The sequence below is a fragment of the Cynocephalus volans genome, chromosome 1 (genome assembly GCF_027409185.1).
Source record: "Cynocephalus volans isolate mCynVol1 chromosome 1, mCynVol1.pri, whole genome shotgun sequence".
Classification (NCBI taxonomy): Eukaryota; Metazoa; Chordata; class Mammalia; order Dermoptera; family Cynocephalidae; genus Cynocephalus; species Cynocephalus volans.
Window position 1 is genome coordinate 47,012,605 of NC_084460.1, and position 27,495 is coordinate 47,040,099.

Here is a 27,495-nt window from a genome sequence, read left to right on the forward strand (position 1 = left end):
ATGCAGATCCACCCAGCCCTGCAGCCAGTGCACGGTGAAGGTGAGCGGCTTTCAGGTCGTGGTGAGCATGAACCAGGCATCAATTGCACAAGACTTCTTCCAAAAGTTCATGAAAAAAAATCATATTATCTTTTAATTCTATTTTTGCACCAACTTTTTGGAGTATCCTCCTATGCCCACCCCCACCCCTATACCCCCAAAAGGAAAAGGTCAAGTCTAATTGTGTTTTAGTAGCAGCGCCACAAGACAGGAGGTAGCCTCCTGGATTTTATTCTAGGATCCAACTCGATAAACACCATTAAGGGAAGTCCTGGCTCTTTCTATGCCTCAGTTTTGCAGAAGACCTGTGCATATTGGGGACAAGAGCTTGGGCTTGGGAGTCAGTCTCATCAGTTCAAATATAGGCTCAGCAGTTACGGTGTGTCCCCTTGGGCCTTGACTTCCCTCTGAACCTTGATTTCCTCTAAAAAGTAATGCTTTTCTCATAGAGTCACTGTCAGGGTCAAAGAGACATGAATTGTCAAGAAGTCTGCACTTGCCAGGCAGATAGCAAGGACCCAATCAACATTTGCTACCAATGAATCATTCCAGTATGATCAAAGGAAGTCAAATGTCTTTCCTTTGTATCTCACAGAACAGTTGTAAATTGAAATGAGATTGTGAATAGAAAAACACTTGGAAAATTTCAAAGTGCTATATCGATGTAATGTAATGAAACCAATGTAAATATCAGTGTAAATAGTGACAGTCTTTATTGTGCTGATCCTAAGAAAATAGAAAATACATTACACACTGTAATTATAGCTGGTTAGATGTGGAAGGAAGTTAGAGCTGTTTTAGTTCAAACCTTCCGTTTTACAAAAAAGAGAGAAAGTGACTTTAGTGCCAAAACTTCCAACTGGTGCTTTCCCACTCCCCACGAGGTTAACTTGCTGGAGTTTGGCAACCAGTTAGGACAAGTCTGCATCAGACGGAATGTTCTCAAGGTACAGACATAAGCCTCAGTTTCTTTGTTTCTAAAATGGGCGTGATAATAAAACCTAACTCCCAGGATAGCGATGTAGAATGAAATCATGCAGGTAAAATGTTTAGCAGGCATGCCTGGCACAGGAAAAGTTCTCTAGAAACAGTGACCACTGTTATCCTTATTAATGATAATAATTGAGATAACCTATGTATAGGTACCTCTTCTAGAATCTGACATAAATGGAGGGTCAACATAAATTCACTTATATGTTGCTAATAACAGTACCTTAGTGTTTGGGGGACACTAAGTACTCCGGCAGAATTCACAATTACAGTGTCTGTTTCCTGGACATCACAGGGAGGACCTGAAGAGGCTAGTGCCATCCTTTTGTAGCTTCAGAAACAAGAAAAGGTGTCAGGCAATCTTGAATTCTGATGGTAGTAGAATGCTACAAGCCAAGGCCCTGATGCTGACTCTGTTTGGGACATTGAGGATTTGTGAGTATGCACCGTGAGCAGTGGAACTCAGCCCACATGTTCTGAGGGTCCTAGACCAGGAATCCTCAAACCTTGGCCTGCATCAGGATCACCTGGAGGACTTGTTAAAACTTAGGTAGCTGGCCACCCACACTCAGTGGGTCTGGGTGGAGCCCTACATTTTGCATTTCTAGCCAGCACTCAGCTGATGCTACTGCTGCTGGTTCAGGGAACCACACTTCAGAATTCCTGTCCTACAGCAGTGATTCTATACTTCAGTCCTGTTGGTGTTTGGGCCTGGATGATTCTCGGCTGTGGAGGGTACCACAGGATGTTTAGTGGCATCTCTAGCCTCTGCTCACCAGATGCCAGTAGAAGTTGTGACAGCCCCAAATGCCTTCAGATGCTGCCTAATGCCCTCTGCAGGGAAAAGTCACCCCTGGTTGAGAACTCTTGCCCTTGGGTGAGATGGTCTAAGACCTAATCATAGTCACCCCCTGTAACAGTGAAACAGTGGTGTGACCACATCATATTACTATACCTCTGTAGGCTTCCTCGTGTAGTGGGTATAATAATGCTAAACTCTAAAGGTCCTAGTAGAGATTAAGAAATATACAGGTAGAGTATTTAGCACAGTCCCTGGTACCCATTGAGCACTTAATTAATGTTAGTTATGACTTTTAAGCCCTCCTTATCTGATCTACTTGGTGAAATTTTTTTTTCTGTGTCAAAAAGTTTTCACATAGGAATCATCAGCTTGGCTGCTGGTTGAAATGGAGAGTTTGGAAACCCTCAGGTAGGACCAAACGACTTCTAGAAAACAGCCTAAAAAATGTCCATTCAGGCAAAGGATCCCAAAGCCAGAAGGTCCTCTGCAGCATTCTGGATGAATGTGAGCTGTTATCTAGATGAGCAGTCCCGGTCCTCAGCTCAGAAGTTACTGGCTACAGAGCATATCCCAGCTTCATGAGCCCAGCCCGTATTTGTTAGTTAAGGTTGGTACAAGAAGAATCTCTTTCATGTTTTTATAATTTAAAACAATGATCTCATCACTCACATTTTCATTTCCAACTTTGCTCTAGAAGTGAACTTTAGAATCTGGAGTATTGCGGCATTATGAGTTTCCAACAACTGCTGTTAAAGAGTGATATATGCTGGCACACACAAGGGATCATGGATTTTTCTTTGGCTGTCAGCTCTTGAAATTACCCAGCAATCCCAAAATGAATTTCCACTAATCTGACAGTTTTGCCTCTTCTGACATGATGTACTGTATATTCAGTGGTCAGCAGGGACTATTTAATTGCAGTTAAGTCTGTGCTGTTCATTGTGGCATTTAAAATAGAGCAGCATGTAATGTGGTTAAACTTACTGACTCTCCAAGCCCAGATGGGTGGGTGGAACTCAATTTTTTTTTGGAAACTTTCTACCTGGGAACACATATTAATTAAGTTTTACTGGCTAGCAGCTTTAATTCATTCACTTTCAAGATTTATAAATATCAAAATTAAAACTGAAATCAAATCCTACTAGAAGGTAGAAGAAACTGGAAGATCAGATAAAACTGATGATGAGTTAAAAAATGATCAAAGACTCAAGAAAGGAAAGAAACAATGATATAATACATAATATTTTTTGAGTACTTACTATATGCTGGGCAGTTTTTAGGTATTATCTCACTTTGCTCTTATAGCATTCCACAGAGTCAGAGACAGTTTTTGCTCCCATTTTACAGAGGTGGAAACTGAGGCTAAAAGAAATTAAATAATTTCCCAAGATCTGTGGATGTGTGAGCAGTGCTAAGATTTGAACCCAGGTCTGTCTGATAATCTATATTCTTAAGCATTACACTAAACTTCCCAAAAGATGCTAGATGTGATTGGGTTTAAAGTGCTTACTTTACAGTTTAAATAAGCAGTTTAAGCTTATTGTATAGTTTAAATAAGTGAAACTGAGGTCCAGACACTTCAAAGTGACTTGCTCAGAATTAAGTTATCCCAGACTCAGGAAATTAGCCTACTATTATTTATAAGACTGGTTATTAATAAAAATGCAGTGCCTTGCAGCTTATAAAGTGTAATAACATCCATTATCTCATTTAATTTTTGTTTTTAAACAATTCTGCTGTTTAAACATTTAACACAAAAAGAAAAAAGTTTTAATTAGTGCTTTTCTTTTTCTTTTACAGTTAAATCTAATGTATGTATCTGCACTATAGCCACAAAAATGCTACTGGAAGGTGCTGCAAGTACATGAACAGTAAAGAATTAAATGGATCCACTCACTCAACAGATATTATTAAGCTTCTAACATGTGCCAGGCATTATTCCAGGTACTGAAATGTAGCAGTGAATAGAACAGTCAAAATTTCCCTGTCCTTTGAGAGCTTACATTCTTGAGGGCAGAGGCAGATGATTAACCAGATAATAAACAAAATATGTAGTATGTCAAATGGTGAGTGTGAACAGTGAAATAAAGCTGGGAAGAGAGAAAAGGAGAGCTAGGGGGAGGGATTAAAGTTATAAATGAAGGAGTTGATATTCGAACAAGATATAAAAGATATGAGGAACAAGCTTTTTGAATATCTGGGGAATTCTAGACAGAGGGAACGGCTAACGCTAAGTCCCTGCTGCAGTAAATATGCCATGTATCGTGTTTAAGTCAGAAGGCCAAATGGATGAGAAATTTGGCTATTTTTGTGTTATTTAAAATTGAGGTATAGCTGACATTCAATTAATTGTGAGATAGGATGTGCTCAGTCCCCCGGGGATGGAGTTTCAGGCCACTCTTCTGGGTCTCAAATTACTCCCCTAGGACTCAGGCTCTGCCTTTGAGTCCTAAGCTACTGTGGCCTGTAGCACTATTTCTTTTTTATTTTTTTAATTTTATTTTGTCGATATACATTGTGATTGATTATTGTTTCCCCATCACCAAAACCTCCCTCCCTCCCCCCTCCCCCCTCCCCCTCCCCCCCAACAATGTCCTTTCTGTTTGCTTGCCGTATCAACTTCAAGTAATTGTGGTTGTTATATCTTCTTCCCCCCCGTTTTTTTTTTTTTTTGTGTGTGTGTGTGTGTGTGAATTTATATATTAATTTTTAGCTCCCACCAATAAGTGAGAACATGTGTAGCACTATTTTTGGTACCAACACGTGGAGATTGAGACTGCAGGGGTAGACATATGTAATTTCACTGGCCAAGCATGCTCAATGAAAAGGAATTTATCCCTTGAATGACTTTCCACTGGAGGCACTAAAGAGCAATGAATGTTCTTGAAGTATTCAATGCATATGGTGGAATTCGACCAATGAGCATGCTCTAAAAAAAGAGAACAATTGAGCATGTGCAAGGCTAGGTTACATAACTGGGAACCACCCCCTTAGTTCAATACTCACTAGACAGCCTGAATATGTATTAGACAGCAAAACTAGAAAAGTTGAATACTGGTAGAAGGTGGGGCTATTGCTCACTCTCCTAGAGCCAGCTCGTACTTTGCCTTAGGTGTGTATTTCTTTTTGCATCATATTTGCCTTTAGCAGGCTGCTGTTCACTCCAGAGCCAGCCTACACTTTCACAGTGAATGTATATATTTTTTAATTTGTATTAAACTTGGTGTGGACTCTGCTCAGTCTCTGGAGCTAGTCTGCACTTTCTCTGTGAAATCTGTATCTGTTATCTGTTACATTAAACCTGTTTTCACTTTCTGCTGTGACTGCTCTTGAATCCTCTCCTATGGTGGAGTGAAGAAGCTGGTAAGTGCCAGCTATTGGGCCTCCCAGACCTTCTCCTCTGGTGTCAATTCTACATATGAAAATACACAATTTGGCAAGTTTTGACATATATATATATATACATTCATGAAACCATCACCACAATCAAGGTAATGAACACATCTGTCACCCCCAGAAGTTTCCTGTAGCCCCTTTGTCATCATTCTCTCCAGGTGATGCTAATGCTGAGCACATGGGTAGCACTTTGATGTGTCAAGGAACTAGATCATACTGGCTTTGTCCATAGGAACAACTCCACCCATTGCTATGTGGGAGTTCAGTCCGTTTGCTCAAATGTCTTGATTTGTCAAAAGAGACACTAGAAATCTGTGATATCATATGAAGTTTCCTTATTCTTAAATTCTGTGCACCTTATTTTAATTTTTATGACACATTGTAGGTGGTCAAGTGAGACAATCTAAGAGCCAAATTTGTCACATGTAAGACCAATTTGTCCCTTTGTCTATAAATAAAGTTTCAGAAATTTTCCTAAAACTTTGCACAGAGAAAATGGACAAAGAAATAGCAAGATCTCAGAACAAATTGAGCAAAATGTTGACGCACCCTCTCCAAAAAATGATAGCTTAAAGAAAGATTGTCAGAGAAAAAGTTTTAGTTAGACGTGGTTTCATTTCTCAGGGTATCCTTACCTGAGCTGACATGAGGAGATGACTCAGTGGCTCCCCCATTCTCTTCTGTCCTTTTTTGCCCATTCTGTTTCCACCAGTAATTTCTTTTTTTATTTTAATACCACATCACCCTTCTTCATTTTCTAGCTCCTTTCATACTCCAGGCTCTCTGGAATGAATAGCTATTTTGCTTGTCAGTCCAGCATCCGTTTTCCCCCTTTCTGGTATCAGCTCATTTTCTTTTGGAAATTTACTCTTCCCCAACTTTCAGTACATGGGGGTTCAAAACAGACTGTACCCATCTTTCTGAACCCCGTGGCTCAGGTAGGGACCAGGGTCCAGGCCTGGCCAATAATCTTGTTTTATAACCCAGCTGCAGTGATTGGCTCAGCAATGAGAACATGACCCAGTAGGATGAATTATCTTTCCTGCATATTCTGAGTTATTTGGAGAGGGGAGCTCTTTTCACTGCCATTGATAAATTGGCAATCATAATAGCTAACATTTACTGAGTGTTTACTCCGCGCTAATCATTGCTTTAAAACATGCTTTTTTATGCATTATGTCTTTTAATCTTCATAACAATCCTATCATACATGCGCTTATTATCCCCATTTTATAGATGAAGAAACTAAGGCACAGAGAGATTAAATAAATATGCCTGAAGTTACACAGCTTACAAGTGGTGAAGTTGGGATTTGAACCTGTCAATCTGGCTGCAGAGCTGAGCTCTTGGAAACTATGTTATACTGCCTAGTAGCATGGAAGCCTGGAGCTGCCGTCAGTCATTTTTGTAAATTTATTGAATAAGCCTCAGTGAGCGCTAAGCCAACAGAGAACACAACAGTACTGAGAGATGTGACAGAGTCAGTACCCCAACAATAGTCTCTGAAGTCCTGGATCAAACCTTACCTGGTACCCAAATTCATCCATTGGGCATGCCAATGATAGGACCCAAATTTACCCTCTTTGAAGGTTAAGTGAATCTGAATTGAGTATTTTTCTTTGTTTTGTTTTTTATGTTGGAAATATTTCTGATTAACACATAGTGTGACCTGGGGTAAGACTTTCTCTAGTTCTCAATCATTTTTTTCCATTCTCTAGGTCTCAATTATTTTTTATGTATCATATAAGGGGTTTATCAGCATTTTTTGATTGGATGTTTTCTGAAACATTTTTTTAACCCTTGTCAATTTCATCTAAGCCTAGTTTCCATAGAGCAAAACCACTTAAGGAAGGAGGGTAAAATGTAATGGAGTCTTATTGTCCCAGGTGCAAATCCTGATTCTGTATCATACTTAACCTTGTTGGTTTTCTGTCTCTCTTTACTAGAATGTAAACTCTATAAAGGCAGGTCGTTTTGTCTCACTGCTGTATTCTTAGCATTTTAAATTGTGTCTAACTCAGAGTACGACCTCAAAATACACACATACACACATATGAATATATATGTTACATGAGTAAATGTATTCTTATACATCTGTAAGGGCAACATGCTGGTTTGGGCACAGCTTTCGGTTATTGGTCTTTTCTTTAGTATGGAGTGATTAGGGATGGCAATTTGTCTCTATCTGATTCGTAATTTTCTCAACCATTTTTGACTTCATGGACAGAAAAAATACATTATAAAAACTGAATATTGTCTGAAGAAAGCACAGGCTTTTAATGCTTCTCAAAGCCTGTAACATATTATCACTTCTAAACTCACAGGAAGCAGTTCAGTTCTTATGATGAATGGATTTCCAGTTCCAAATGTTATGAGAGGGCTACGTCTTAACTTCCTTCCCATTTTACTTTTATTTCATTATCTTAGTAGAGCTAGTACATGAAATTGATCCCCCAGCTTTAGGAAACAGGATGTTGTTGACACTGTTATATGCTGTTATGTAATATGTTATTATTTGTCATTTTTGTCATGACATGAAGCCCAAGTTTCTCTCTTGCTAATAGACCTCAGTTTGTTTTGGGTTGCAATGTGCTCAGGCCCAAGCAATAATAATGACCATAATGGCTACTTCTTACTATGTTCTGGGCACTATTCTAAGTCACCAACATGGATTTTATTTATTTAATATATGAAGGCAATAGATCGGGATTAGGATCACCTAGTTGTGTTATTGCTGCCCCTGAATTCCATGACATTCCCTCTGCCCAGTGAGAGGCAGTGCAGAAGGTGGACTGGGTAATAAGGTGAGTTCTAGTGCTAACTTGCGACCTTGGAGAATTTTTACTTAATGTCCCAGTGGCTAAGGTTTTTCTTTTCCACCCTAAACTTCTGAAATGAGGATAATACCTACCTCATGGGGTTGTTACACAGGTTAGGTGGCTAATACGTGGGACACACTTAGGAAAATGCCTTGACTGGTGTTTCTGAGACTGGTCTGCCCCCAGGGGACATTTGGCAATGTCTGGAGATATTCTTGATTGTCACAACTAGGGTGGGGTGGGAAAAGGAGAAGCATGCAGAAAATTATTTTATGATTTGGCAAAACTTGTTTGTTCTTAATTTATCTCTTGCATGTTACATGACTCTGGAAATGTGACTTTGGATGCTCCCTGCTTGCCCAAGCACTTGAGCAAATCCAAAGAACTTTTCGAGCAAAATTAGGATGCTACCTGTAGGATTTTTGTATTTCCCTTTCAGATGAGTAAGCTTCTTTGTGACTAAAATTAGAAACAATCCAATGTCTATCAGCTGATGAATGGATAGATAAAATGTGGTTTATCCACACAATGGAATATTGTTTGTCAATAAAAAAGAATGAAATCCTAATGCACAGTACAACATGACTAAATCTCAAAAACATCATGCTAAGTGAAAGAAGCCAGACACAAAAGATCACATGTTGTGTGATTCCATTTATACAAAATGTCCAGAAAAAACAAATCCATAGAGACAGAATGTAGATTAGTGGTTGTCTAGGTTTGAAGGTGGGAAAGAAATTAAGTGTAAATGGGCATGAGGGATCTTTTGGGGGTGATGAAATATTCTATTACTGAATGAATTATGGTAATGGTTGAGCAACTTTGTAAACTTACTAAAAACCACTGAAATGAGTAAATTTTACACTAAATAAATTATACTACCTCTACAAAGTTGTTTTCAAAAACAGATACTTTGTGGCTGAGTTAAATAAACTTTCAAGTTCTTAATTTTTATGGCAGGATGTTAATTCTTCTCTGGTTTCTAAAGACACTTAGTCCAGGTAAGTCAAATAGAAAATTAGCAGTTTAGCTAATCTGAAAAGTAAGCCTGATGAATTTGCTAGGAATGTCTGATATTTGAAAGGGACATTGGACATTTTGAGCCATGTCTACACCATGATCTCTGACTTCCATCCCTGCAGAGAACTACCTTACATACTTTGGGCAGTATTGTCTCACCTACCTGCAGAAATCCCCTCTCTGAGTTGTTATTATTATGAAGGTAGTTCAAATAGAATTCATATTACTGTATTTTGTCTTTTTGTATGGCCATACTTTAAGACATTGGCTGTTAGATTGCTTGAGGTCCCTAAAATATAGATTTATGTAAAAATTTTTTTGGGGGGGGCCATGAAACTTTTTAGTATATTTGTATATTTTCTCCTGTGATACAGTGTGAGACACATAGTTTTTGTCTCTGCCACTAAGATAGGGAAAGTTAAATTCAATGGTCAGTATAGCTGTAGCTCTGATGTACGGGAATGTCTGTGTCATCGCTATTTTAACTGACTTTTCCCCTCATGATTCTATATATAATTGTCCCATTTATATTATGCTTAATTTAGTAAGCTTCCTCACATTTTAATCAGTGAATGGGCTACAAATAAAAAAAAGAATGCATAAATTTGTGCATTTGCAATTATGCTTTTGTGATTGAAATTAACCATCACAGGCAGCACTGTTGGCGGTTGTCACAAACACATGTACACATACATGCGTGCATGTATGTGTTTTGATGTATTAGATATGCAGATATCAATGTAAACACGAATTCTCAGCTGAAAAATTGGAGCAGCTAGTGAAAATTTGTAGCTTGATTTAAATCTCTAGAAACTGGTCTTCAGAAAGGACACATTAATGCAAGGTAAATTTTTTTAGGAAGAACTAAACAATAATTCTGTTATAAACCAGAGCATTATAAGGGAGTTAAGTTTAGATTACTTTAAAATACTTTTGGTTGGGGTTCTATGATTCAGACACAATTGTTTCTTTTAAAATTATTTCTCATGACCTCAATATGACTTCAAGGACATCTAACGCCTAAGGAATCAGATCAAAGATGCCACTTGAAATTTCAAAATAAGATCCTAAGATATTCCACTGTAGCCTTCTGGCAGCAGATACATGAGTTGTGTTTCTGTCTTTGAAAACTGGTCTTGCCATCTCATAAAGAGCAGTGTGAAATTGAACTTGCAATTAAAAATAAGCTTCATTTTCCCCCTCCTCCCCACAGACCTCTCGACACAACCAAATTGAGGGTCATCGGGAAACAGAAGGAAGAGGATACTGCAAGATTTCAAAGATGCCTGGTAGGAGTATTTCTTAATTGAGTCGTGCTTTTGAGCTGCGTGGAATTGTTCTTATTAAAAATTAAATAAGAACAGCAGAGAAGAACATGGGAGGCTCTTCGAGATTAGAGCTTCCTGAGATTTACTTAAAAGGCTTTCATTAGGCACTGGGGGTGCTGAAGCATATTAAAACCTCACCTATACAAAATATATGGTGCTCTAGCTTTTAGCCCCTTTTCCTAAGAGATACGAAACATTGATGCTTAAAACAGGAATAGGAAAAGGGTATTTTCAGTGTTCTTTGGCAATAAGGTTTATATTTCCAGATTGCTAAATAATTAGGTCTTTTGTTCTTTTCTCCTCTCCCTCCCTCCCCTCCTTCGTTCTCCCTTGCCTTTGTCAGTGCAGGTTAGCACAGGTCCTGTCTATTGTATGCTTCCTTATTTTGTTATTATTATTTTTAAAAAATCAATTTTTCTGTCTTGGAGGAATGAAGGAAGGATTTTTACTAGGGCTTCTCAAACTTTAATGTGCACATGAATCATCTAGGGATCTTGTTAAAATGGAGATTTTGATTCAATAGGTCTGGAATGGAGACTAAGATTCTGCATTTGCAACAAGCTCCCAGGGAATGTCAATACCGCTGGTCCATGGACCATTCTAGAGTAGCAAAGAGCTGCAGTATTCCCTAAATTATATCAGATTAATCAAATTCCTTTAAATGTATGGAATGGACTGACTAGGGGAATAGTGAAAATGGAAAAAAAAAAAGAAGAAGAAATAAAAACAAGAGAAACAAAAACCCAAACTGTACCATACATACAAATAACAGCCTAATTATTCACATTGATTCAGTTTGATGATTTATCATTCCTGAGTAAGTGATGCCTATAATGCAAATTTTGTCGTATCTTTATAATGCAACTTGATTTTTGGCAAATCAATTGGAGTTCAAAGAAATGAGCCTTTAAGGCATTGAATATGGAACACATACACACACACCCCCAAAATGCTGCCAGTCAGAGCAGCCTGCTCTTTTACATATGCGAGGCTTTGTAATTTCCCCCCAAGGATACAAAGAACCTTGTCATTAAATGTAACAATTTTACTATAGGCAGAGCAGCGGGTACAGGCCTGATATGTAACAGAAATTTCAACTTTTTGAAGCTCAAGATATGTCATAGCCACCTACCTTATTTTGGGACCCAAGGTTCGGGAAAAATTAATTCATCAATGAGACCAAATTCAAAGATTCCTTGTTACCTATGGGAAGTAGTTTGCAAAATGTAGAGTGTTGGATAAGTGCTACTTGCTATTGTTTTTATCAGTTTGGGTATTACATTCTAATATTTTATTTTATTTAAAAATATCCTTTTGAGTTGTCACTGGTTCATGCAAGTCATGCTGGTTGTTTTGTGGTTTAGCAATAGGCATCAAAACTAAAAATTAAAAGTGAATATATACTCCAATCTAGCAAATCCACTGATTGAAAAATGAATTCTATTGAAATGCTTATGCAAATGCTGAAAGAAATATATACAATGATGGTCACTGCATTATTGTTTGGATAGGAAAAAGTCTGAAAACTCCTAAATGCCCTTCAGTGGGACTGGCTCAATGTGCAATAGAACATCCATAGAGCGAGACATTCTGTTATTGAAACCCCAAAATAGGTGCATCTGAGGTGCAGGCATGGAAAGATAGCCTGAATATAAATATAGTTATGTTTAAACAGAAAAAAATAGAAAAATCTAAAAAATAAAGGATGTGTCCTAAAGTTGGGTTGTCTATCAAGCTTTCTTTTATTAGCCTGGTAAAATACAAAAGTAACACTAAAAGATTAATAGCAGTGATCACTGGGGGAAGAATTATAAGGTGCATTCCGTTTCTATTTTCAATATTTTTATACTTTTTCTTGCTGTATCTCTAAAATACAGAACATAAATAGAAAAGAACACAGAATAGCCAGAGGACTTAGATTTGGTTCTCAGTATGGCTAGGATGAGTGACTTTAGGCAAGGTACTTAACTATGGGCATATATGACCTCAAATGTGTAATGTGGATTAGGACAATACCATCTCATGGTTTTATTTCTTTGAAAGACTGAATGAAGTGTGTAAAGCACTTTGCCCTCCACGAAGACCCGAGAGTGTTCTAGTTTCTTTTTGTTACTCTAGGCATTGCTCTATGCAGGGCTGGGGCATTCAGTGCTGATTTTGTACCTGGCTCACCACACCCCAAACCATGAAGCTTTATGTAGCCCCACCCATCAATTCTCCTCTGCCCTTTGACCACACCCCAGACACTTTTCAGGTGTCCAGCGGTGCCCCTAACAAAATGTGAGAAAGACCCATGTCGTTCACCTATGCTTTTGTATAGACATAAGCCAACGTGTTCTTTCTTTCAGGAATATTTGCTCTTACATCTTACTTTGCAACATCTGCCAAAGGACTTTGTGATGAGAAAATTCTCAGCCCCAAGAAGACAGCCAGGAGGAATTCAGGTAATCAAGATTCTGCTTGGGGTCTCTGAAATTACATAAAACAGTGTTTCCCACATTGCTGATCCATGTGCCACCTATATCATCTCTTCAATAACTTGTTATTTGTAGCATTTTCTCAGTGGGCAAGAGACCAAAACACACGAAACACTTCACATATTGTGGCTGCAAAGCAATCCTGATTATTTACAGGGACAGAATCTCTTCTCAGAAGGATAGACAATGTGCCTTATTCCCTCCAGTGTCCCCAGTTCTTAGTGCCTGGCACAAAATAGGTGCTCAATTAATACTGGATGAATACATGAAACAGGAATGAATAAGTGCAGAGTTTCTTATTCAATGTCGATGGCTTTAAAAAACAGATTTCTTAAGAGTTTCTGTTGAAAACAAAAGCAATTTTATGTTGTCTTATGTCAAACTCCTTCGTCCATTATAGAATATCACTTGTTTTAAAGAGCTGAAACCAGTCCCCCCATTATCATAAGGCTCAAGTTTGCACAAAGGATGAGAGAATTGAGGACACAGCTTAGAGTGCTAGTGGAATTTGTAAAGGGAGAGAATTAACTGAACATCCTATATATATTTGCAATAATGTCAGTACTAGAAGCCTTTCATTCTTGTTTAATTGTTGTAGAGTCTGCCCGACTAAAGTGCTGTGCAGAAGTTGTCAGTTATATAAAATCAAAGGACCTGAATCCTGGCATTCTAAGAGCTGTCTAATTTAAGACCATTGAAACTCACATAATATTAATTCCTATCATGTCTGCACAGTGGATTTTTGCTAGATCTAAGTGGATCACAGGCTAAGACCAGAGAGAAATGTAAAAAAGTATATATGTGTATATGTATACACACACATAGACACACACAGACACACACCATATACATCATATCAGCACATTCCAGTTTGCAACAAATATGCAGAATTCTAGATTGCGAGTTACTGAGTATTCCAAATTCTGAATATTATAATCCTTTTCTTAGTATAACTGACATAATTATTGTTTTCAATGAAATCAGAGATTTTCTTTATGCAATCTATTTTTAAGAAAGAGATAGATACGTGCAAGCTTACAGCACACACACACACTTAGCATATAATTATATTCTTTTGGAATCTTTATACTCCGTGCTATGATTTCCTTTATGTCTTATTGGGGGTTTCATCCAGCAATTGAATGACTGGAAGGAAAAAAATAGATTTTTTTTTGTCATAAATATCAGTGTGGTTAGATAACAACTACCTTATGTACAAGTAGGACTTTTTTATGCTTTAAATATTGCATTTTTCAAATTTCTGCCATCGCCCCATATCCATTGGTTGCAAATTCTGCCATCGCCCCAAATCCATTGCTTTCCTGTGAGTTGTTTTATTTTGAAAAATCAGTTGTTTGAAGAAAACATCTATGTACATGTGTATATGTGTGTGTGTTCTCCCTGCTTCAAGCATTCACTCACCTGATTTTGGCAAGACAGCCCCAGAATTTCATTTCATAATCATAGCTCCCACCACCCTCTTAGCTCAAGTATTTGGGTATAATAAGCCTCATCTAGGGTTGCCAGATAAATATTGGATTCCCAGTTATATTTCAATTTCAGATAAACAGTACCTCCTTTTTTTAGTACATCTACCTCCCAAATGTTGCATGGGATATATTACACTAAAACAACTCATTATTCCGATGTGAAATTCAAATTTAACTAAGCACCCTGTCATTTTAGTTGCTATATTGGGCAAACTGAGCCCCAACCCTTAGCACCAGGCCTGGGCCCTCGTTGGTCTAAGTCAGATCCACATTTTCCATAGTCACTGACAGCCAAGAGTAAAATTCCAGGTGGATGCCTCAGGGACAGACACAGTTTTCTTCTTCTGGATTTTAGGCTGAGGGTATCATTCTCTGGAGCTTTCCTGCAGACATGTTGAGCCATGGTGGGAGATACGCATGGAAGGACAGCCCACAATGACAATATCTTAATACCTATTGAGCACTTTCAGTGTTCTAGGTACTGCTCTTCCAAGTAAAACATAATTGTTCTGTCTGTAGTCTTGTGCTTGACAATAAAGATGAAGGTTAGGGTTAGATTTATTAGGTTGAACCGTAGCAGATTTGTCGCTGAGCTTAGCAATTTTTTCTCACAACCTGTGTGAAGGCTAAATGATGACTGCAGGGACCCAGGCTCCTTCGCTTATGCTCATGCACATCCTCAGCACGTGGTTTTTGTCTTCATGGTCACCGGGTGGCTGCTTCTGTTCCAGGCATCCTTTCTATGATGGCAGAAGGGGAAAAAGCCAAATGGCCTTCTCCCAGGAGGGCTCTGTCTTCTTTTTTTTTTTTTTTAAATTTTATTTTGTCGATATACATTGTAGCTGATTATTGCTCCCCATCACCAAAACCTCCCTCCCTTCTCCCTCCCCCCCTCCCCCCAACAATGTCCTTTCTGTTTGCTTGTTGTATCAACTTCAAATAATTGTGGTTGTTATATCTTCTTCCCCCCCCCCCCCCGGTTTGTGTGTGTGTGTGTGTGTGAATTTATATATTAATTTTTAGCTCCCTCCAATAAGTGAGAACATGTGGTATTTCTCTTTCTGTGCCTGACTTCTTTCACTTAATATAATTCTCTCAAGGTCCATCCATGTTGTTGCAAATGGCAGTATTTCATTCGTTTTTATAGCTGAGTAGTATTCCATTGTGTAGATGTACCACATTTTCCATATCCACTCATCTGATGATGGGCATTTGGGCTGGTTCCAACTCTTGGCTATTGTAAAGAGTGCTGCGATGAACATTGGGGAACAGGTATACCTTCGACTTGATGATTTCCATTCCTCTGGGTATATTCCCAACAGTGGGATGGCTGGGTCGTATGGTAGATCTATTTGCAATTGTTTAAGGAACCTCCATACCATTTTCCATAGAGGCTGCACCATTTTGCAGTCCCACCAACAATGTATGAGAGTTCCTTTTTCTCCGCAACCTCGCCAGCATTTATCGTTCATAGTCTTTTGGATTTTAGCCATCCTAACTGGGGTTAGATGGTATCTCAATGTGGTTTTGATTTGCATTTCCCGGATGCTGAGTGATGTTGAGCATTTTTTCATATGTCTGTTGGCCATTTGGATATCTTCCTTAGAGAAATGCCTACTTAGCTCTTTTGCCCATTTTTTAATTGGGTTGCTTGTTTTCTTCTTGTAAAGTTGTTTGAGTTCCTTATATATTCTGGATATTAATCCTTTGTCAGATGTATATTTTGCAAATATTTTCTCCCACTCTGTTGGTTGTCTTTTAACTCTTTTAATTGTTTCTTTTGCTGTGCAGAAGCTTTTTAGTTTGATATAATCCCATTTGTTTATTTTTCCTTTGGTTGCCCGTGCTTTTGGGGTCGTATTCATGAAGTCTGTGCCCAGTCCTATTTCCTGAAGTGTTTCTCCTATGTTTTCTTTAAGAAGTTTCATTGTCTCAGGGTGTATATTTAAATCCTTAATCCATTTTGAGTTGATTTTAGTATACGGTGAGAGGTATGGATCTAGTTTCATTCTCCTGCATATCGACATCCAGTTATCCCAGCACCACTTGCTGAAGAGGCAGTCCCTTCCCCAGTGAATAGGCTTGGTGCCTTTGTCAAAGATCAGATGGCAGTAAGTGTGTGGGTTGATTTCTGGATTCTCTATTCTATTCCATTGGTCAGTGTGTCTGTTTTTATGCCAGTACCATACTGTTTTGGTTATTATAGCTTTGTAGTATAGCTTAAAGTCAGGTAGTGTTATGCCTCCAGCTTTATTTTTTTTTCTGAGCATTGCTTTGGCTATTCGTGGTCTTTTATTGTTCCATATAAATGTCTGAATAGTTTTTTCCATTTCTGAGAAAAATGTCTTTGGAATTTTGATGGGGATTGCATTGAATTTGTATATCACTTTGGGTAGTATGGACATTTTCACTATGTTGATTCTTCCAATCCAAGAGCATGGAATATCTTTCCATCTTCTTGTATCCTCTCTAATTTCTCTCAGCAGTGGTTTGTAGTTCTGATTATAGAGATTTTTCACCTCCTTGGTTAACTCAATTCCTAAGTATTTTATTTTTTTGATGGCTATTGTAAATGGGCAGGCTTTCTTGATTTCTCCTTCTGCATGTTCACTATTGGAGAAAAGAAATGCTACTGATTTTTGTGTGTTGATTTTGTATCCTGCTACTGTGCTGAAATCATTTATCAATTCCAACAGTTTTTTTGTAGAGGTTTTAGGCTGTTCGATATATAGGATCATGTCATCTGCAAACAGGGACAGTTTGACTTCATCTTTTCCAATCTGGATGCCCTTTATTTCCTTCTCTTCTCTGATTGCTCTGGCTAGTACTTCCAACACTATGTTGAATAGGAGTGGTGACAGTGGGCATCCTTGTCTAGTGCCTGTTCTTAAAGGAAAAGCTTTCAGCTTTTCCCCATTCAGGATGATATTGGCAGTGGGTTTGTCATATATGGCTTTAATTATGTTGAGATACTTTCCCTGTATACCTAACTTATAGAGGGTCTTTGTCATGAATGAGTGCTGAACTTTATCAAATGCTTTTTCAGCATCTATAGAGATGATCATATGGTCCTTGTGTTTGAGTTTATTAATATGGTGTATCACATTTATTGATTTGCGTATGTTGAACCAACCTTGCATCCCTGGGGTGAATCCCACTTGATTGTGATGAATAATTTTTCGTATGTGTTGCTGTATTCTGTTTGCTAGTATTTTAGTGAGGATTTTTGCATCTATATTCATCAAGGATATCGGCCTGTAGTTTTCTTTTTTGGTTATATCTTTACCTGGGTTTGGTATCAGGATGATGTTTGCTTCATAGAATGAGTTTGGGAGATTTGCGTCCGTTTCAATCTTTTGGAATAGTTTGTAAAGAATCGGTGTCAATTCCTCTTTGAATGTTTGGTAAAATTCTGCTGTGAATCCATCTGGTCCTGGGCTTTTCTTTGTTGGGAGCCTTCTGATAACAGCTTCAATCTCCTTTATTGTTATTGGTCTGTTCAAATTTTCTACGTCTTCACGGTTCAGTTTTGGGAGCTTGTGTGTGTCCAGAAATTTATCCATTTCCTCCAGATTTTCAAATTTGTTGGCGTATAGTTGTTTATAGTAGTCTCGAATGATTCCTTGTATTTCAGATGAATCAGTTGTAATATCGCCTTTTTCATTTCTAATTTTTGTTATTTGAGTCTTCTCTCTTCTTTTTTTTGTTAGCCATGCTAATGGTTTGTCAATTTTATTTATCTTTTCAAAAAACCAACTTTTTGATTCGTTGATCTTTTGAATTGTTTTTTGGTTTTCAATTTCATTCAGTTCTGCTCTGATCTTAATGATTTCTTTCCGTCTGCTAACTTTAGGATTGGATTGTTCTTGTTTTTCTAGTTCTTTAAGGTGAAGTGTTAGGTTGTTCACTTGCCATCTTTCCATTCTTCTGAAGTGAGCATATAATGCAATAAATTTTCCCCTCAATACTGCTTTTGCAGTATCCCACAGGTTTTGGTATGATGTATCATTGTTTTCATTAGTTTCAATAAACTTTTTGATTTCCTGCTTGATTTCTTCTTGGACCCATATGTCATTAAGTAGAATGCTGTTTAATTTCCATGTGTTTGTATAGTTTCCAGAGTTTTGTTTGTTATTAATTTCTAGTTTTAATCCATTGTGGTCTGAGAAGATACATGGGATAATTCCAATTTTTTTTGAATTTATTGAGACTTGATTTGTGACCTAATATGTGATCTATCCTGGAGAATGATCCATGTGCTGATGAGAAGAATGAATATTCTGAGGTTGTTGGGTGGAATGTTCTGTAGATATCTGCCAATTCCAATTGGTCTAGAGTCTTGTTTAGATCTTGTGTTTCTCTACTGATTCTTTGCCTAGATGATCTGTCTAATATTGACAGTGGAGTGTTCAGGTCCCCTGCTATTATGGTATTAGTGTCTATTTCCTTCTTTAGGTCTAATAGAGTTTGTTTTATAAATCTGGCTGCTCCAACATTGGGTGCGTACATATTTATGATTGTTATGTCTTCTTGATGGATCAGTCCTTTTATCATTAAGTAGTGTCCCTCATTGTCTCTTTTTATGGTTTTTAGTTTAAAGTCTATTTTGTCAGATATAAGAATAGCCACTCCAGCTCGTTTTTCTTTTCTGTTTGCATGGTAAATCTTTTTCCATCCTTTCACTCTTAGTCTGTGTGAATCTTTATGGGTGCGGTGGGTCTCTTGTAGGCAGCATATAGTTGGGTCCTGCTTTTTGATCCAGTCAGCCAGTCTGTGTCTTTTAATTGGGGAATTTAAGCCTTTAACATTAAGAGTTGTTATTGAAAGGTGTTGATTTATTCCTAGCATTTTATTGGTTGTTTGGTTGTCTTAGGTGTCTTTTGTTCCTTGCTTTCTGATTTACTGTTTGGTTTCTTTGTTTGTTGGTTCCTTAGGTTGTAGATAGTGTTTTTGTTAGCTTGTTTTCTCTTCATGAATGCCATTTTTATTGTACTAGCGGGTTTAGATTTTTCTTAGGTTTTTATGGCAGTGGTAGTTATTTTTCAGGAACCAAACCCAGTACTCCCTTGAGGATTTCTTGTAAGGGTGGTCTTGTGGTAGTGAACTCCCGCAGTTTTTGTTTGTCTGAGAAATATACTATTTGCCCCCCATTTCGGAAGGATAGCCTTGCAGGGTAGAGTATTCTTGGCTGGCAATCTTTGTCTTTTAGTATTTTGAAAATATCATCCCATTCCTTTCTAGCTTTTAGGGTTTGTGATGAAAAGTCTGATGTTAACCTGATTTGGGCTCCCTTATAGGTGATTTGACGCTTCTCTCTTGCAGCTTTTAAGATTCTCTCTTTGTCTCTGAGTTTTGCCAATTTGACTATGACATGTCTTGGAGAAGGCCTTTTTGGGTTGAATACGTTTGGAGATCGTTGAGCTTCCTGGATCTGAAGATCTGTGATTTTTCCTATACCTGGGAAGTTTTCTGCCACTATTTTGTTGAATATGTTTTCAATGGATTCTCCATTTTCCTCCCCTTCTGGAATACCCATGACTTGGATATTTGAGCGCTTGAGGTTGTCTGATATCTCTCTCAGATTTTCTTCAATGTCCTTGATTCTTTTTTCTTTCTTTTTGTCTGCTTGTGTTATTTCAAACAGCCCATCTTCAAGTTCAGAGGTTCTCTCTTCAACTTCGACAAGCCTGCTGGTTAAACTCTCCATTGTGTTTTTTATTTCGCTGAATAACTTCTTCAGTTCAGCAAGTTCTGCTACATTTTTTTTCAGGACATTGATTTCCTTGTATATTTCCTCTTTCAGATCCTGTATACTTTTCCTCATTTCATCATGATGTCTAGCTGAGTTTTCTTGTATCTCATTCAGTTTCCTTAGAATTATCACTCGAAATTCCTTGTCAGTTATTTCAAGGGCTTCTTGTTCTATAGGATCTAGAGTATGAGATTTATTAATTTTTGGTGGTGTACTTTCTTGATTTTTTGTATTTCTGGTGTCTTTTTTTTGGTGTTTATTCATTGTGGCAGGGGGTTTCACAGTCCACCGGTTTGAGACTAATGACTAACTAGGATGTTGCTGTGGTTGCCAATTTGGTATGGCTCCCGCCGTGACTGCTCAGTAGGCCTCTAGTGTCTTGTGTGTGTGGTTGCCTCGGGTCTTGGGCTTCTCCGGGGATCCACCTTTCTGGTCAGCTTGTACTCTGCTGGGCTGGTGGATCACGTACCACAGGGTGTGTGATCTCTGCTGAGCTTTCACTTTCTGTACAGGACTTCTCCCCGTTCCGTGTGCTCTGGCCCAGGCTGTTAGATCGTGCAGTGGCGACCCCACCGGGTGTGTGGTTTCTGTCGAGTCTCCGCCTCCCTGGCCGCACGTCTCCCCCTTCTGTGCACACTGTGCTGGGCTGGGGTGTGTCTTCTGCACCCCTCGTCTATCAGCTGGGCCTTCAAGACCCTGCTCAGCACCACCTCGCCCAGGAAGTCTACCAGGTTTCTGCTAGGCACAGACGACCGGTCTCTCTGGGTGCCTTTGTAGCACTGTGTAGATCTTTCTCGGGTCTTGTTCACCTTTGTATCCCCCCGGTATAAACCGAGTCTAGTGCCCGCCTGCAGCCTGCTCTCCGGCAGGTTCAAGCGGACCTGGGAACTCTCCTACCACACTATTCCCAACCAGAAATTCGTTAGGCTTTTTTCCAAACTGGTGGTCGCAGAGATGGTATCTGCCTCCCAGTAACAGGAAGTTTACCGGGGCCGGAGTCCAGGGTGTGGTGGAGTGACAGTCGGCCAGCCCGTACTTCCTAGCCCTCCCAACACTGGTCAGGACGCCCCACACCCCCAGCCCCACCAGAGAACCGCGGAGGGAGTGGGAGAGGAGGCCAGCCCGCAGGGTCCGGAAAGCCCTGCGCCAGGCCAAGCAAATGGGCTCAGTGATGGCCGAGCAGGGCGGAGCTGCCCGCACCTGGGGAAATGGAGGCAGCACCGGGGCAGTGAGTGGCCTGTTGGTGCAGGCGGGAGCCGCGTGGGCATCCACCCCCCGAACAGAGCTGTGCCAGGGATCACTCACAGTGCTGTGCCAGGTCGGGCGCTCGCTCTGTCTCTGGTTTGTTGCCTTCCGTGTTCTCGGCGCTGCCGCCTCGGGCTGTTCAGTCGCGGCGCCGCTCGGGCGCTCCCAGGAATCTTCTTTAATGCTGGCCTGAAACCTCGAATCCTGAATAGGGCAGCTGGCCGCCTTCAGCGCGGCCCCAGCCTCCGGGATCCTGGCTGCATCCACAGCAGCCCTGGCGCTGTGTTCCCTGTTTCAAGACTCGCTTTTGCAGCTAAGAATCAGTTCTTTTCCTGCTCCACACTTCAAAGCTGCTGCCTGTAAATGAGGCAGCCTCTCCTGCCGGGGGCAAAGTGGCGTTGAGCCCCCACGACCGGCCAGCAGCAGCAGTCCTCCCTTAAGAGATGGCCAGAGGAAGGTCCACAAGCTTCCCAGCTGCCTGAGGCCCAGTGGCCACCTTTTCCACCTCAGCTACTCCGCGCCAGCCGCTGCAGCCGCCGCCATCTTGAACAAGCTCCCCGAGGGCTCTGTCTTCTGTTCAGGAAGCCCTTCCTGATACACTGGGTTATCAAGCGCATTATTTTTATCATAATTGCTGCAATTATTGACCCACGTTACTGATGACGCACTTGGAGCTCAGATTTGGTGAGTACTTGTTCAAGGGTTACATAATTAATGTATCAGTCAGGGTTTTCCAGAGAAACAGAGCCAATGGGATGCTTGAATGTATGTACACATACACACACACACACATATATATGGAGAGAGAGAGAGATATATATTTTAAGGAATTGACTCACACAATTTTGGGGCTCTCAGGTTCCTTTTAAAACAGCACTTATCCCATTCATGGGGCATAGACCTGTAAAACCTAATTACCTCCCAAAGACTCTGCCTTTTAATACCATCACCTTGATTACGTTTAAACACATAAATTTTGGAGGCACACAAACATGCAGATGGTAGCAAAGCCTGATTTCTTTCCTCTACTTCTTTTAAGGAGTCTTATCCACTCAGGACTTGTGACTCTTGGGTCCCCCACACCCTCCCACTTGAAATTTGCAGTTGGTGGGGATTTTGAATTTTGCCCTGAATTCTTACATGTTGGTAATGAAGGAAGTGTTTTTCCTTTTTCTTTTCAAGCTAGCCGCAGTATAGGGAAAATACAGCCAAAAAGTCAAGTTAAGAAACAAGGGGAACAGAGTCAAACAGGATATCTGTGGTTATGCACCTGGGCCCCGGCCCGAGGCAAAGGGCGGATAGTTCCCAGAAATAGACAAGTCAGTTAAAGTTTCAAGAGTGCCCCTCAGCTGTTTCAAGGACTCCCACTTGACCGAAGTTCACCCCTGGCTTGATTTAAACTAACCAATTACCTTGCTTCTCGCTTCTGTACCCGCGCTTTTTGCTATAAAATGAGCCCAGAAATTCCACTCGGCGCGCCAGTCTTCCAAAAGACTGAGTCGCCCGGGTACCCGTGTGATCAATAAACCTCTTGCTGTTTGCATCCGTCCTCGTGGTCTCGCTGTTCCTTGGGAGGGTCTCCAAACCAATTGACCGCCTGCTCCAGGGGTCTCTCATTTGGGGGCTCGTCCGGGATCGGAGACCCCCACCCAGGGACCACCGACCCACCAACGGGAGGTAAGCTGGCCAGCAGTCGTTCTGTGTCTCGTTTCTGTGTCTCGTCTCTGTGTCTGACTCAGTGATTTCGACTGTCCCTCAGGGTGCGCACATTTTGGTTTCGGGTTTGTTCCGGGTTGATGTGTGAGTAGCGAACAGACGTGTTCGGGGGCTCACCACCCGGTAATCCTGGGAGACGTCCCAGGATCAGGGGAGGACCAGGGACGCCTGGTGGACCCCTCGGTAGAGGATCTTTGCGTTTTGATCCCGTCGTCGCGCCTAGGGAGGCGCGCTCTGCCATCTGAGTCCTTTTCCTGCTTCTACGCAACTCGATCTCGCCGACGTTTTTGGTTTCTTTTTGTCTTATTTGTAGTAAGTCTCTCTGTTATTGTCCCTCTCTTCGAAATGGGACAAGGTACTTCCACCTCTCTCTCTCTCACTCTGGATCACTGGAAAGATGTAAAGATCAGGGCTCATAACCAATCCGTGGAGATCAAAAAAGGAAAATGGCAGACTCTCTGCTCTTCCGAATGGCCTACGTTCGGCGTAGGGTGGCCGCCAGAAGGAACCTTTAATCTCTCTGTCCTTTTTGCAGTTAAAAAGATTGTCTTTCAGGAAACCGGAGGACATCCGGACCAAGTCCCATACATCATGGTGTGGCTGGACCTCGCCCAGAGCCCTCCACCGTGGGTGCCGCCCTCCGCCAAAATCGCTGTTGTCTCTAGCCCAGAAAACACTCGAGGACCAGCCGCAAGGGGGCCATCCGCACCTCCCCGACCCCCCCTCTACCCGGAAACAGACGACTCGCTCCTTCTCTCTGAGCCCTCGCCCTACCCGGCGGCCCTGCCGCCTCCTCTGGCCCCTCAGGCGATCGGACCGGTGCCGGGCCAGGCGCCCGATAGTTCCGATCCTGAGGGACCAGCCGCTAGGACCAGGAGTCGCCGTGCCCGCAGTCCGGCAGACGACTCAGGTCCTGACTCCACTGTGATTTTACCCCTCCGAGCCATAGGACCCCCAGCCGAGCCCAACGGCCTAGTTCCTCTACAATATTGGCCTTTTTCCTCAGCAGATCTTTATAATTGGAAATCTAACCATCCTTCTTTTTCTGAAAATCCAGCAGGACTCACGGGACTCCTTGAGTCTCTTATGTTTTCTCATCAGCCCACTTGGGACGATTGCCAACAGCTCCTACAGATTCTTTTCACCACTGAGGAGCGAGAAAGGATTCTCCTAGAGGCCCGCAAAAATGTCCTTGGGGACAACGGGGCCCCCACTCAACTCGAGAACCTCATTAATGACGCCTTTCCCCTCAACCGACCTCAGTGGGATTACAACACAGCTGCAGGTAGGGAGCGTCTCCTGGTCTACCGCCGGACTCTAGTGGCAGGTCTCAAAGGGGCAGCCCGGCGCCCCACCAATTTGGCCAAGGTAAGAGAGGTCTTGCAGGGACCGGCAGAACCCCCTTCGGTTTTCTTAGAACGCCTAATGGAGGCCTATAGAAGGTACACTCCGTTTGAACCCTCTTCTGAGGGGCAGCAGGCTGCGGTCACAATGGCCTTCATCGGACAGGCAGCCCCAGATATCAAGAAAAAGTTACAGAGGCTAGAGGGGCTCCAAGATTATTCCTTACAAGATTTAGTGAGAGAGGCAGAAAAGGTGTACCACAAGAGAGAGACAGAAGAAGAAAAACAAGAAAGACAAAAAAGAGAGACAGAAGAGAGAGAGAGACAGCGCGATAGGCGCCAAGAAAAAAACTTGACTAGGATTTTGGCCGCAGTGGTAGGTGAAAGAGGGTCTAGAGATAGGCAGACAGGGAACCTGAGCAACCGGGCAAAGAAAACACCTAGGGATGGAAGACCCCCTCTAGACAAAGACCAATGCGCGTACTGTAAAGAGAAGGGTCACTGGGCAAGAGAATGTCCCCGGAAAAAGAACATCAGAGAAGCCAAGGTTCTATCCCTAGATGACTAGGGGAGTCGGGGTTCGGACCCCCTCCCCGAACCTAGGGTAACACTGACTGTGGAGGGGACCCCCATTGAGTTCCTGGTCGATACCGGGGCTGAACATTCGGTATTGACCCAACCCATGGGAAAAATAGGGCCTAGACGGACAGTTGTAGAAGGAGCGACAGGAAGCAACGTCTACCCCTGGACCACAAAGAGACTTTTAAAAGTTGGATATAAACAAATAACCCACTCCTTTCTGGTCATACCCGAGTGCCCCGCTCCTCTGTTGGGCAGGGACCTCCTAACCAAACTAAAAGCCCAGATCCAGTTTTCTGCTAAAGGTCCACAAGTAACGTGGGATGATCGCCCTACTATGTGCCTGGTCCTAAGCTTAGAAGAAGAATACCGGCTGCATGAAAGACCAGTTCCCTCCTCTATCGACCCGTCCTGGCTCCAGCTTTTTCCCACTGTATGGGCAGAAAGGGCAGGCATGGGGCTAGCCAATCAAGTCCCACCAGTGGTAGTAGAACTGAGATCAGGTGCCTCACCGGTGGCTGTTCGACAGTATCCAATGAGCAAAGAAGCCCAGGAAGGTATCAGGCCCCACATTCAAAGGTTCTTAGACCTAGGGGTCTTGGTGCCCTGTCAGTCGCCCTGGAACACCCCTCTACTACCTGTAAAAAAGCCAGGGACCAATGACTACCGGCCAGTAGCTTATCTATCAAAGAAACTGGATCCGGTGGCCAGCGGGTGGCCAACCTGCCTGAAAGCGGTTGCAGCAGTGGCGCTCCTTCTCAAGGACGCTGATAAGTTAACCTTGGGACAAAATGTGACTGTGATTGCTTCCCATAGCCTCGAAAGCATCGTGCGGCAGCCCCCCGACCGATGGATGACCAACGCTAGAATGACTCATTACCAGAGCCTACTACTAAATGAAAAGGTAACGTTCGCTCCCCCTGCCATCCTAAACCCAGCTACCCTACTACCAGCCGAACCGGAAGTCACCCCAGTGCACAGGTGTTCCGAGATCCTCGCCGAAGAAACTGGGACTCGCCGGGACCTAAAAGACCAGCCATTGCCTGGGGTGCCAACTTGGTATACGGACGGTAGTAGTTTTATGGCGGAAGGTAGACGGCGGGCAGGGGCCGCCATCGTAGATGGCCAGCGGACGGTGTGGGCGAGCAGCTTGCCGGAAGGTACGTCAGCTCAAAGGGCCGAACTGGTGGCTTCGACCCAGGCGTTGCGCCTGGCTGAAGGAAAAAACATCAACATCTACACAGACAGCAGGTACGCTTTCGCCACTGCTCATGTTCATGGGGCAATATATAAACAAAGGGGGCTGCTCACTTCGGCTGGAAAAGACATTAAAAACAAAGAAGAAATTTTGGCCCTGCTAGAGGCCATCCACCTCCCCAAACAGGTCGCTATTATCCACTGCCCCGGCCACCAGAAGGGAAGCGACCCTGTAGCCACCGGAAACCGGAGGGCCGATGAGGCTGCAAAACAAGCCGCCCTGTCGACCAGAGTGCTGGCAGAAACTACCAAACCTCAAGAGCCAATCGAACCCGCCCAGACAAAGGCCAAGCTAGGAGAACTCACCCCTGACCAGGGAAAAGAATTCATTCAACGGCTACACCGGCTGACACACTTGGGACCAGCAAAAACTTCTCCAATTGATAAACCGCACCAGCCTCCTCATCCCAAACCTCTCGTCTGCAGTTCGCGAAGTCGCCAGTCAGTGTCAAGCTTGTGCCATGACTAATGCGGTCGCAACCTACCGAGAGACCGGGAGGAGACAACGGGGAGATCGACCCGGCGTGTTCTGGGAAGTAGACTTCACAGAGATGAAGCCTGGTCGGTATAGGAACAGGTATCTGCTGGTATTTATAGATACTTTCTCTGGATGGGTAGAAGCCTTTCCTACTAAGACTGAAACGGCCCTGACCGTCTGCAAAAAGATATTAGAAGAAATCCTACCCCGCTTCGGGATCCCTAAGGTACTCGGGTCAGATAATGGCCCAGCCTTTGTTGCTCAGGTAAGTCAGGGACTGGCCACACAACTGGGGATACAATGGAAATTACATTGTGCGTATAGACCCCAGAGCTCAGGACAGGTAGAGAGAATGAACAGGACAATCAAAGAGACCTTGACTAAATTAGCCTTAGAGACCGGTGGAAAAGATTGGGTGGCTCTCCTTCCTTTAGCGCTGCTCAGAGCCAGGAACACCCCTGGCCGGTTTGGTCTAACTCCCTATGAAATTCTCTATGGGGGACCGCCCCCTATACTTGGGTTTGGAGAGACGTTGGGTCCTGATGATAATTTCTTTCCTGTCTTATTCACTCATTTAAAGGCTTTAGAAGTTGTAAAAACCCAGATCTGGGACCAGATCAAGGAGGTATACGAGCCAGGTGCCGTGGCCATCCCTCATCCGTTCCAGGTCGGAGACCAAGTGCTTGTTAGGCGCCATCGGACCGGCAGCCTTGAGCCTCGGTGGAAAGGCCCGTACCTGGTGCTACTGACCACACCAACAGCGG

At 42.1% G+C, this 27,495-nt stretch overlaps 1 protein-coding gene across 1 annotated transcript; it reads left to right on the top strand.

Moving 5' to 3' along the window:
- LOC134376565 (uncharacterized) lies at positions 1-26,722 on the top strand. Its single transcript, XM_063095090.1, has 5 exons — positions 1-40; positions 12,743-12,838; positions 23,610-24,671; positions 25,935-26,247; positions 26,485-26,722. Exons 1-5 carry the CDS (start codon positions 1-3, stop codon positions 26,720-26,722), a joined length of 1,749 nt encoding a protein of 582 aa, XP_062951160.1.
- Positions 26,723-27,495: the final 773 nt, after the last annotated feature.